The 13044-nt window shown below is 42.7% G+C and overlaps 1 protein-coding gene across 2 annotated transcripts in view; it reads right to left on the bottom strand.

The window, feature by feature from the left end:
- Positions 1–13044, bottom strand: part of LOC135463573 (E3 ubiquitin-protein ligase UBR5-like) — a 44964-nt gene that overhangs the window by 10082 nt on the left and 21838 nt on the right. The window contains exons 24-34 of one of the 2 annotated variants that reach the window (XM_064740876.1): positions 12143–12297; positions 10615–10816; positions 9799–10039; positions 9260–9351; positions 8728–8874; positions 7536–7657; positions 6988–7117; positions 6312–6414; positions 2274–2437; positions 1272–1449; positions 371–550 (exon numbers count right to left, since the gene is read on the bottom strand). In XM_064740876.1, coding sequence (XP_064596946.1) covers positions 371–550; positions 1272–1449; positions 2274–2437; positions 6312–6414; positions 6988–7117; positions 7536–7657; positions 8728–8874; positions 9260–9351; positions 9799–10039; positions 10615–10816; positions 12143–12297 — 1714 coding nt within the window. The remainder of the gene's footprint in view (positions 1–370; positions 551–1271; positions 1450–2273; positions 2438–6311; positions 6415–6987; positions 7118–7535; positions 7658–8727; positions 8875–9259; positions 9352–9798; positions 10040–10614; positions 10817–12142; positions 12298–13044) is intronic. The other variant, XM_064740877.1, reaches the window with a different exon arrangement.

Here is a 13044-nt window from a genome sequence, read left to right as displayed (position 1 = left end):
TTGATTTACACATGGTAAATCCTCCATGACCATAACTCGCGTTTCACAGTCAGTATGGTGGACAAGGTTAAAAAACTTCAGATCAAAAGCTATGCACAGTCCTCAGTGTCCACAAACCCAAAAACATTTACAGTAACTGACCTAAACTTTCTCCTATGGCTAAATTGCAAATTTGGCCTCATTCTGAGAGTTCAGATCTTAGAAAGATGTTTTAGGTTTGTTGAGAAGACTGATATCCTAATGGAAAAATATAAGTTTCAGTTCAAAACTAATATATTATGATAATTATTTGCCTCTAAATGTGCCATTTTGGGGCGAGATTTTAAGTCATTAATCACAGATAGGCTTGATACAGCTGATATGAGCGTACCTCTTCCACATCTGCTGTGATAATCTCTTCCTCGTCCCGGGCTGTCTCCACAGGCTCTGATTGAGACACATCTCTGTGGGAGATAACCGGAGGCACATACACCACATCAGGCGTTACCGCGGATACCTCAGAGGATGGCCGGGGAGGCAGCGGGTCTGCACTGAATAACTCCTCACTACCCTAATGGTCAAAAACAAGAAAGAGAAAATTTGGCTGAAGCCCACTTTGGCAAGTGTGCAACCATACAATGGCTAACAAAATAAGACTAATCCAGACCTTGATAAGGGAACATGAGCTCAAGCTATGTTTATCTCCATCAATGAATCAGCCCTTTAGTATGAAGACAAAACAATCTTGAGAAAAGGTGGCCTGCACATGAATGACTACGCAGAAAAACACTGGTTTATTAAACACCCTTGATAGAGAGCATTAGGGGTAGACATTGAATATTTCACCGATATGGCTTTCATTGATCCTTGAATGTAAATACTGAAAATCTACCCAATACTAAACATGGGTAACTGTCAGTACTTGTGTTATTATTAAGGTAAATGACCTCCATGGCATGACTACCCTAATCTTTCAACCTTTTCCCATAAAAAAAGAGCAACTTTCTGCGCAATTTATCCTCATTTTCAAACTGATTTTGGAGACAAAACTACATTGGTCAGACTTACCAGTTTCAGGGCTTCACAAAAAGTAGAATTAGTACACAGAATAATGCCTTCAGAATATGCTTGAATAAACACCATGCAGGCATGCGAGTAGATTGAAGAATTCCAGTACTTCACTTATTTTGCCAGATTCTGAGAGTTCAACTGACCCTACAGGTGCTCTGATGTTTACTTGGAATGCAGAGTACTTTATCACCTGTATTTGTGATTAAAACTTTTACACAAACCTGAACAGCTTCTGAGCTGATGGAGACCAGTGAGAAAGGAGCTGTAGGGCGGACGACTCCCATGCGGACGGGTGCGATGAGGGCATTGGCAATCTGGCACAGCTCCTCGATGGCGATGTTGATCAAAGCCTGGAACACCCTCTTGGGTTTGGTAATCGGGGGGCACAAGGGGACACTGCTTTGGAGGAAGAGGGAGAAAAGGAGGGGGTAAACATTTGATTTTATGTGATTTATGTCATACTCAAGAATATTTCACTCACATGACGGCGACCAGCATTGTGGTGGGAGGAAATCTACTAGCATCACGTTACTGGGAAACCCCTTCCATGAACAACCAGAGTGGAAGCCAGTATGAGCTGAATTGGAATCAAGTCCCAGCCACTACATTACTGAGAGGCTCCTGGGTGATTATGTTGCACTAGCAAGCTAACACTTGGCCACCGGGGCTCAAGAGGGCAACGAAATGACACAGAAAAATCAAAGGACAGGGAAAATACTTATAATGAAATCATTTCAGGTGAAAGAGCATTGTAAACTGTCCACAAAAAGAAACTTTGTTCCCGTCATCTTTTTACCTGTCTGAATGGATGTCTGAATTTCATACATACAGCTTAGGTGAAAATTAAAGTGTTGTGAGGGTCATCAATATCCCTCTTCACGCAAAACAAAATACCTAATCATTTCAAATTTCATTGGGTTACATTCCATTTATGTATTCAAATAATTTAATCCGCATAATACAAGATAAAGTGAGACCTACAGAGGTCAATGTACATAGTTGAGTAATAACAACTGCACAACACTGACACCTTAAATGTTTTATCCAAACACTACTTCTGACATTTCTTCTTTAATTAATGTGCTGCTTAATTAACTTAGAGAGCTGCTTAGTAATTGCTAAAAGTTAAACGCTTCCCAATATTTCTTCCTGTGCAGACATGACCATGTAACATGATCATGTCAACAAACTTTCTGATTTTTTTAAATTTCTGAAAACTGCACCTCGTTTTCTTGCCAGCGATTGGTTGCATCTCGACGCTAACCACAACAAAGATCCGGGCAACAGAACGCACAAATCGACGGGAGACCATCTTGGCTTCTTCCTGCCGTCCGGGGACATCGCTCTGCATTTCTCTGATCAGCGTGGTGAGCAGCGTATCCATCATCTGGGTAAAACAGAACATCAGGGTTGACAGGGAGTACAATGTGAAGAGAGTATCCATCATCTGGGTAACCCACAACAGGTATACATCAGGGTGGACAGAGAGTACAATGTGAGGAGAGTATCCATCATCTGGGTAACCCACAACAGGTATACATCAGGGTTGACAGGGAGTACAATGTGAGGAGCGTATCCATCATCTGGGTAACCCACAACAGGTATACATCAGGGTGGACAGAGAGTACAATGTGAGAAGCGTATCCATCATCTGGGTAACCCACAACAGGTATACATCAGGGTGGACAGAGAGTACAATGTGAGAAGCGTATCCATCCTCTGGGTAACCCACAACAGATATACATCAGGGTGGACAGGGAGTACAATGTGAGGAGAGTATCCATCATCTGGGTAACCCAGAGCAGGTATACATCAGGGTGGACAGAGAGTACAATGTGAGGAGAGTATCCATCATCTGGGTAACCCACAACAGGTATACATCAGGGTGGACAGGGAGTACAATGTGAGAAGTGTATCCATCATCTGGGTAACCCACAACAGGTATACATCAGGGTGGACAGAGAGTACAATGTGAGGAGAGTATCCATCATCTGGGTAACCCACAACAGGTATACATCAGGGTGGACAGGGAGTACAATGTGAGAAGCGTATCCAATCCTCTGGGTAACCCACAACAGGTATACATCAGGGTGGACAGGGAGTACAATGTGAGAAGCATATCCATCATCTGGGTAACCCAGAGCAGGTATACATCAGGGGGGACAGAGAGTACAATGTGAGGAGCGTATCCATCATCTGGGTAACCCACAACAGGTATACATCAGGGTGGACAGGGAGTACAATGTGAGAAGTGTATCCATCCTCTGGGTAACCCACAACAGGTATACATCAGGGTGGACAGGGAGTACAATGTGAGGAGCGTATCCATCATCTGGGTAACCCACAACAGGTATACATCAGGGGGGACAGGGAGTACAATGTGAGAAGAGTATCCATCATCTGGGTAACCCACAACAGGTATACATCAGGGTGGACAGAGAGTACAATGTGAGGAGAGTATCCATCCTCTGGGTAACCCACAACAGGTATACATCAGGGTGGACAGGGAGTACAATGTGAGGAGAGTATCCATCATCTGGGTAACCCAGAGCAGGTATACATCAGGGTGGACAGGGAGTACAGTGTGAGGAGAGTATCCATCATCTGGGTAACCCACAACAGGTATACATCAGGGTGGACAGAGAGTACAATGTGAGAAGCGTACCATCATCTGGGTAACCCACAACAGGTATACATCAGGGTGGACAGGGAGTACAATGTGAGAAGCATATCCATCATCTGGGTAACCCAGAGCAGGTATACATCAGGGGGGACAGGGAGTACAATGTGAGGAGAGTATCCATCATCTGGGTAACCCACAACAGGTATACATCAGGGTGGACAGGGAGTACAATGTGAGAAGCATATCCATCATCTGGGTAACCCAGAGCAGGTATACATCAGGGGGGACAGGGAGTACAATGTGAGGAGAGTATCCATCATCTGGGTAACCCACAACAGGTATACATCAGGGTGGACAGGGAGTACAATGTGAGAAGCGTATCCATCATCTGGGTAACCCACACCAGGTATACATCAGGGTGGACAGGGAGTAAAATGTGAGAAGCATATCCATCATCTGGGTAACCCAGAGCAGGTATACATCAGGGGGGGGGCAGAGAGTACAATGTGAGGAGTGTATCCATCATCTGGGTAACCCACAACAGGTATACATCAGGGTGGATAGGGAGTACAATGTGAGGAGAGTATCCATCATCTGGGTAACCCACAACAGGTATACATCAGGGGGGACAGGGAGTACAATGTGAGGAGAGTATCCATCATCTGGGTAACCCACAACAGGTATACATCAGGGGGGACAGGGAGTACAATGTGAGGAGAGTATCCATCATCTGGGTAATCCACAACAGGTATACATCAGGGGGGACAGGGAGTACAATGTGAGGAGCGTATCCATCATCTGGATAACCCACAACAGGTATACATCAGGGGGGGCAGAGAGTACAATGTGAGGAGTGTATCCATCATCTGGGTAACCCACAACAGGTGTACATCAGGGTGGACAGAGAGTACAATGTGAGGAGAGTATCCATCATCTGGGTAACCCACAACAGGTATACATCAGGGTGGACAGGGAGTACAGTGTGAGGAGCGTATCCATCGTCTGGGTAACCCACAACAGGTATACATCAGGGGGGACAGGGAGTACAATGTGAGAAGCATATCCATCATCTGGGTAACCCAGAGCAGGTATACATCAGGGGGGACAGGGAGTACAATGTGAGGAGAGTATCCATCATCTGGGTAACCCACAACAGGTATACATCAGGGTGGACAGAGAGTGCAATGTGAGGAGAGTATCCATCATCTGGGTAACCCACAGCAGGTATACATCAGGGGGGGACAGAGAGTACAATGTGAGGAGTGTATCCATCATCTGGGTAACCCACAGCAGGTATACATCGGTGGGGACAGGGAGTACAATGTGAGGAGCGTATCCATCGTCTGGGTAACCCAGAACAGGTATACATCAGGGGGGACAGGGAGTACAGTGTGAGGAGAGCATCCATCATCTGGGTAACCCAGAACAGGTATACATCAGGGGGGACAGGGAGTACAGTGTGAGGAGCGTATCCATCGTCTGGGTAACCCAGAACAGGTGTACATCAGGGTGGACAGGGAGTACAATGTAATCTCTGCTATCTTATAGAAAAAGACCAAAAAAAAATGGGTATCACTAAATAGGCCACTTAAAACTATGCACATGTATATTTTCATTTATATTCTTAGATTTTTATGAAAAGAGTTAAAGGCGCTCAAACATTTGGATTGAAGGTGTGTTTTGTGGAGTTTAGTGTGACGTCACAGGAAGTTTATCCCATTGTAATCATAACACTGAATGTCAGAATAACTCTTTATTACCTATGGGGAAAATGTTACTGAAATAATGTTCCCAAAAATTCCTTCCTTCTCGTGCTCATCAAGAAAAAAGGTGATGTGACATCAGAGTTCTTAGATACTGTCAGTATGGCTCATAAAGCCCACCATAGTATTCAAAAATTGTGGTAATTCTGGTACCATTCTGATGTGGTCAAAAAAAAAAAAAAAAAAAAAAGCCTGTCCCTTTTTGTATTTTCAAACAAAACTAAATTATTTTATTCTTTAAACACATGTATTTAATACACAAATCACAACCTGTTTTAACACTTGATAAAGCATAGGCTTTAAAGAGCTACTTTAGTGTTAAGACATGTCCTGAAGGCAAGGTTAAATGATCAGGATCGATGTAGCCAGAATTGCTTTCTAAAATTGTAGAAAACAAAAAAAATGCATTGTATTAAAGCCGTTGTGGTTAGTTCAGGAAGATAATACGCACACAGAAGTTTTCTGCCATTTCCAATTTTGCGTGACGTCGTGCAAGAACTCTTGACATCACCCATCACTGACGTATAGCAACAAATAACGTACTTTCAAACACGCATATCGTCATTCCAGCGTAACTGCGTTACTCAACGACACATCCGCCTAATTCATCATATTACGTCACTGCCGGAAAATTTTATGGAAACTGTCGAAGTTGTTGTTTTTCAGGACTCTTCACTTAATGGGGTTAAATAGCATTATTCATCGTAAATTTTTCTAAACCGTGGTGCTAGCTTTATCCTATACAATATCCTTCATATCAGTTTATTATTTCAACCTGGTGTCTCTTAGGATTAAAGTAGCACTTTAAAGATACAAGGAAAATTGACCAGTTTTTGTTTATCAACACAGTGACATTCTGCCATGATAACAGTTACCTCTACGCTGCATTTGAAGAGAAGGCAGTGAGCAAACTTGTCCAGCCTGGCCGTGCCGCTCTGATTATCCAGGTACAACTGGTCCTCATAAACCACATCAGGGCTGTCCAAACAGAATACAGGCCAGATTTACACACTTGTGCACACACAAGGAAAAAAGAAATGTGGTGTGTTATTACACTCCCACGCCTAATGCGCCAGAGAAACAAATTCTAGGTGTGCTGGTAAGGTGAACTGACAAAATCAAAAGTCTCGTGAGAATGAAACGAGTTCAAAAACCCGCTATGTATCAAAGGTCTATTATGTATCTGATCAAGAATCAAATTTTTTTTTCATTTCTTGAATTACTAACTTCATACTCAAGATACTCTTCACTTTTACTTTAACTGCCAGTTTTGCGAGTGGAGGAAACCAGAGAAACTGGAATACACGACCAACCTCTGGCAATTTAACTGCGAGTTCCCCTATGTGTGACACAGTTTATAGACGTAAATGAATGTGGAAAATTACACGTAGCAAACACGTTTGATCTAATCAGCGGAAAGGAGAATCTAGAAACTTCCCAGTCCAAGAATGGAATTGGATTAGTAGACAGAGTGATGATGGACTGGTCAGATTGACGAATGTCAGTAACAAAAAAACAACCACTGCCCAGAGCATTCTCCCGGAGACTCACCTGGCCTGTTTGTGTTTTGTACCACTCAGAATCATGGCCTTGACCGCCGTCCAGTCATTAAGGATCCTCTCCAATGCGCGACGACTAAACCGCGGAGGCTCGAGATTGTGTTCTGGCATTTCTACATCCACTAGAAAGAAGAAGGGATGAAAGTCAGAAGCTGTAAGTTTCATTAAATTATTGTAATCTGGCATTTCTTTATCCACTAACAAGACGAAAATTTGGCATGAAAGTTAAAAGCTGGAAGTTTTATTAGTTAAGCATTTCATTAAGTTTTGAAATCTGCAAGTAAACATCCAGATCAAACTTAATCTTTTTAGCAACCTAAATATTTTTGTGGGATGGGGGCTATTAGCAAAGTATCCGAAAGTTGTTCAAAAACAATTTCTGTGACGACAATCTGATGAATAAGACGTACATGAGACGCCTATTAATTTTGACACATTTGGACCAATAGCAAAAACCTTAGAAACATGTGAACTATACATATGAGCATCATGATACATCACACTTCAAATTTTCCTGAGTCTTCTCTCACATACACTTACCTAGATCAGAAACTGGAGTTTTCCTAGGTGCTGAGAGACGAGACCTTGGCGGGCGATACTGACGCTGCTCGGAGACCTGTCGCCCCACAGTCTGAACCAGGAATAACAATACATTCTCTCCCCTGACGGTGAATGAGAAAACATCTAAGTGTAGTATTTATTTATCTGATTGGTGCTTACGCCATACTCAAGAATATTTCACTTATACGAAGACAGCCAGCATTATGGTGGGTGGAAACCGAACAGAGCCCAGGGGAAACCCACGACCATCCGTACAGCCGGAGAGGAAGCCAGCATGAGCTGGATTTAAACTCATAGCAGAGAGGGTCCTGGGTCCTGGGCCATTACGCTCCGCTAGCATGCTAACCAACTGAGCCAGAGAGGCCCCTGTACATGGAGTAAGACCTAACAGAATTGGATGTGCCCTATTTCTTAAACATTACAGACCGCCTTTACAACAAATATTTTGAAAGTTTCTGACAGGACTGTGGGGTTTAGAGAACTATTGAACAGTTTTACGAAGCTTGCATCTTTAGTTACTTACACAAATCACTTTATCATCATTTAATAATTGTATGCATAAATTATACTGAAACAAGTGCCACAGAGGCTGAAAATGTTGAAGATTTACAGTATTTATTTGATTACAGTTTTATGACATACTCAAAAACATTTCACTTATACCGTAGTGGCCAACGTTATGGTGGGAGGAAACCAGAGCTCCGGAGGAAACCAGGAACAGAGGTGAGAGAGCTATGAAATTGTCAACTTTACTTTTGAACTGATTTTTCATTAAGTTTCTCTTCACATATGGTCAACAGAAGTAAAATGAGATTGAATTACCTGTAGTGCCTGAGTTTTACCATGCACTCAACTACTGTACAGGCAAACAGTGAAATGATGTCATTATCTCCACATGCAACTTGTGATGTTCATTTGATGTCAGAAAAGTGCTATTTTATAGCAAAGTGGGGCTTTTTTTTTTTTAAGAGAAAAACATCACAAGTAGTTTGAGCCAAAGTCACATTTTCGGTCCAAAATATGTTCTTCATACAACTTTCTCATAAAGTGCTTTTTCCTGACATTCAAGGCATAGAATACCAGTGCCATACCATCAGAAATGTATAACAAGAGTGACACCCTAAACCAATGAGCCAGCTCTGAGCCCTGATAACATCTGTAATTCACACACCTGCTGTTGGGGAGAGTGACAAGCCCCGTCTCAGTGAGGATCTGACTGAGCAGCTCAAACCTCGCCCCCTGCTTCCCTGCAATCAGAGCTTTACACTTGCACTTTTCCCAGCAGTCGCAGTACGCTGTCGGTGAAGTCCTCTTCAGTCTGGGAGGGGAGAAAGGAGAGAAGGATTGATGCATCTATTTAATCGGTGCATGACCTGTCATGTATGTATGTCAAGCTAAATGACTGACACCACTGTCCCTAGGATTTTTAACATTTTCATATAGGATTTACCAAGGCATCATTTGTGACTTAGAATTGATTTATGAAGATAATCCCACATAACATATGAAGATAATCCCACATAACATATGAAGACCACATCTCGCAACATGTAAAGCCAGCCTGGTGCGGCTTGCACATAGCACATGCTACCTCCCCCCCCCCCCCCCCAAAAAAAAAGAAATCCCAAATCCATCACCTCAGCTGCCCTATATCCCTTACAAAGGACTCCACATGATGCACAAAGATGTCCCACTGAACTCACTTGCAGTCGTGTCCCTTGTGGCAGACTCGAGCACACTCCGTACAGCAGCACAGCGTCCCTAACAAACCGCACGTCCTACACTCAAAGATGTCCTGAAATAAAACAAGCAACCACTTCCTTTATTTATTTCTTTGATTGGTTTTTTATGCCATCCTCAAGAATATTTTGCCAGCGACCAGCATTATGGTGGGAAGAAACTGGGAAGAGCCCGGAAGAAACCCACAACCATCCGCAGGTTGATGCCAGACCTTCCCACATATGTCTGGAGAGGAAGCCAGCATTAGCGGGACTTGAACTCACAGCGGCTGCATTGGTGGGAGGCTCCTGAGTCATTGCGCTGTGCTGGTGCGCTAACCCCCTTGCCCTCGGAGGCCCCTAATCACTTTGTGTCAACTTGTCCACATTTTTGAGGGCTAAAATCATATTTATTTATTTGAGTAGCAATTTATACTCTCAAGAATAAATCTCACTTATACAACAGCCTTATGATGGAAAGAAACTGGGTGAAACTCCCAACCATCTGCAGGTTGCTGACTAACCTGGTTGATATGGTCTGCACCTGTCCAGGTAAAACTACAGGTGTCGTTACAACAGATCATGTGGAGGGGGGAGTTATCCAGCGTAGAGCCAGGTGGATAAATCATACTCATGAACACCACCTTATCCACTTCGTTTCCCTTTTTCGTGGCCAGTTTTTTAGCCGCCTCAAAAATGGTGAGCCCAGCATTGTATGCACGTCCACACACGGCCTGCATGAATGGGGTGCAGCCCTCTGCATTTCTGCCAACAAATAAAACAATTAAATTCAGAAATTTCGTCATAACCTTAACAAAAAGTCTTCACATGGCAAGCTCTATATCTGATTTTATTATTTAATTATTTGATTAGTGTTTTACTCAGTACTCAAGATTATTTCACTTCTACAATAATGACTCGCATCAAGGTGGTCGGAACACTATATTTGTGGGGGGCCCCCCTAGAAGAACACAGCTGTCAACGTTTTCTTGGTTTATCACATTTTCTCCAAGGCACCCGTAAAACTTTTTTTAATTGTGATACAGTATAAGGTATGTCTTTCTGGGGATAACAGTCAGTGGGTCAAGTTTCTGGCAACCTATCAGTTAACATGGGTTAATCACTTAACATGTGACCTGGATGTAAGAAGATGTTAGCTTTTACAAGGATGCCACAGCTATTGCTAATTTATCCTTGTTCTTGAATAGCGTATGTTAATGAAGAAACGACTGTACAAATAAAAGTTTATATAGCAAAGGATACACTTCCAAATTTCACGTCAAATTTCAACGAAGTGCGATTAGTGCACAGAACACATTACAGGTGAAAGATGAGCATACCTGGCTGAGAGTAACTCAAGCAAGTGAGATTTCAACGCTGCAGACTCACACAGCAGCTTGAGGATCTGGACAGCATTACTCCGTCGCTCCTTCTCTTCTAGCTTGACCGGGGGCATGGAGAATGTGCTGTGGTCAGGCAGGGTACTAGGGCCCGCGGACGACATGGCGGGGGCAGGACGGGGCGTTGGCTGGCCTTCACCCTCTGGGGAACACATGAGGTACACAGAGAGATTAACAACACAGACATCCATATACTATTATAACAATGAATTCTGCCGTAATATAAAGGAGCTAGAACAAAATAGAAAATATTACCTGACAACACCTCTTTCGGCAACCAGAAATATTTCATTTATACATTTCTTTCAGGTTTAAAGCCATACTACAGTATATTGCATTTATTTGATGATGGACTGATTTTTGTTTGGAGTGGAAAAGACAGACCCTAGGGGAAACCATAGCAAGGCTCCTGACAAACATCCTGATCAAAGGCTACCACCAAAGCAGCAAACAGCTAGATTTGAACTTGTGATGTCTAAAGTCTAAGGTGCTTTTGTAAACAGATTAAAAATTCAACTATTTACTGTATTTCACCTAAAGTTTGGTATTTAAAAATGGATTTTCAGGAGCATGTAAAGCCCTCAAAATAATACTTATGATGCCAACACTGAAGTTTTTCTGACAAGAAATTAATTACACTTTAGAAAAAACTGGACCTAAAAGGTGGATGAACCACACAGAATGAAGCAAAATGGGTCACTCAAAAAAAAATGCTAAACTTTAAGCGAAATATAGTACTTAAAATTCAGCTTCAATTAAAATATAGCTGCTGTAAGCAGTATGAATCAGGCTAGACTCTCTGAAGTTTACAAATGGCACTGAGGCAACTTCTACCATTCCACCAGTATTAACCTAGTCTTCTTTGCTCAGGGTGAAGAAGTACTGCTGTGTTGAGTAATCTAACAACCAGTCTGCTACCATTCCACAGCTGCACTACAGGCATGCCACAACTTCTTTCCTATACTTAGGGTGCACATGATTGTAACTAGTGATCTGTGAGTATGGTTATCTGGCAGCTGTAATTCTCTATCACCAGTCCACCACCATTCCACAGTTGCACCACAGGCAAACTACTGCCATGCCACTAGCCCACTAATTGCATGCTCATGGTATTATATTAGCTATCTTATGCTTAGGGTCTGCAATGCTATTACCACACTGATCACTGCGTATGGTGTTCAGCCAACTTTAACTATCACAGTCCCACCACAAGCAAATCACTGGCAGACTGCTGGCATGACACTAGCTCACTACTTGCATGCTCATGATATTATATTAGCTATCTTATTCTTAGGGTCTGCAATGCTGTTACCACATTGATCACTGCGTATGGTTTTCAGCCAACTGTAACTATCACCAGTCCACTACCATTCCACAGTCGCACCACAGGCAAACCACTGGCAGACTACTGGCACACCCATAGTGAGTGATTAGTCACTGATTTGATGTTTAGGGTTGTCAAACAGACCTGACTTGAGAGATTCGTATCTGGGTGGGTCAGGGGGCCAGTTGAGTGTGGGGATTGCTATCCCAGAATCCTCCCTGTCCGATTCCCGACCGTCAAGTCCGGAAACAGCACAAGCGGCTGATGTTGCACGCTGCATCATCTCCCGCAGACTCACGCTGAAAAGGAATTTTCACATTCTGTTTCATAGTTTGTTCTGTTTCATATCTTAAGTTTGTTTTTTTTTTTTTTTTTGCTTTTTTACGCAGTCCTGTCATTCTAATATTGGACACATCTCATCTACGACTCATAATAATAATCCTTTTTAAACCACGAAACAGTTTTTTATCCGCCTTAACTTCACCTAAATTTTCTAATGCTAATGTTAGCAGTAACACTACATAAATAAACCTGCCCTCTAGATTTATTTATTTATTTCATTGGTGTTATACGCGGTATTCAAGAATATTTCACTTATACGACGGCAGCCAGCATTATGTTGGGGGGAAACTCACGACCATCCACAGGTTGCTGGAAGACCTTCCCACTTACGGCCGGACAGGAAGCCAGCATGAGCTGGAATTGAACTCACTGCGACCACATTGGTGAGAGGCTCCTGGGTCATTACGCTACACTAGCGCGCTAACCAACTGAGACATGGAGGCCCCACCTGCCCTCTAGATGAAGGTTCTGGAATTCCTTTCATTTTTCTAAATCTCATGATGTGACAATCACATTAAACTCATTTTTCTACATACCACTCAATGTTCCTCTCCCACTAATCTACTAGATTAGCCAAGCCTACTGTACAGATGAGTTCCTTGGAACATCTGACTCTACAAATCTTAAAATGTGACAATTATACTGAATTTATCCTCTTACATTTCATCTCAGCATTCTACCTTTCTACAGCATCACCCCGACCT

The sequence above is a fragment of the Liolophura sinensis genome, chromosome 3, assembly GCF_032854445.1.
Source record: "Liolophura sinensis isolate JHLJ2023 chromosome 3, CUHK_Ljap_v2, whole genome shotgun sequence".
NCBI lineage: Eukaryota > Metazoa > Mollusca > Polyplacophora > Chitonida > Chitonidae > Liolophura > Liolophura sinensis.
Note: the sequence above shows the minus strand (reverse complement) of the source record. Positions and strands in the feature narration are given on the sequence as shown.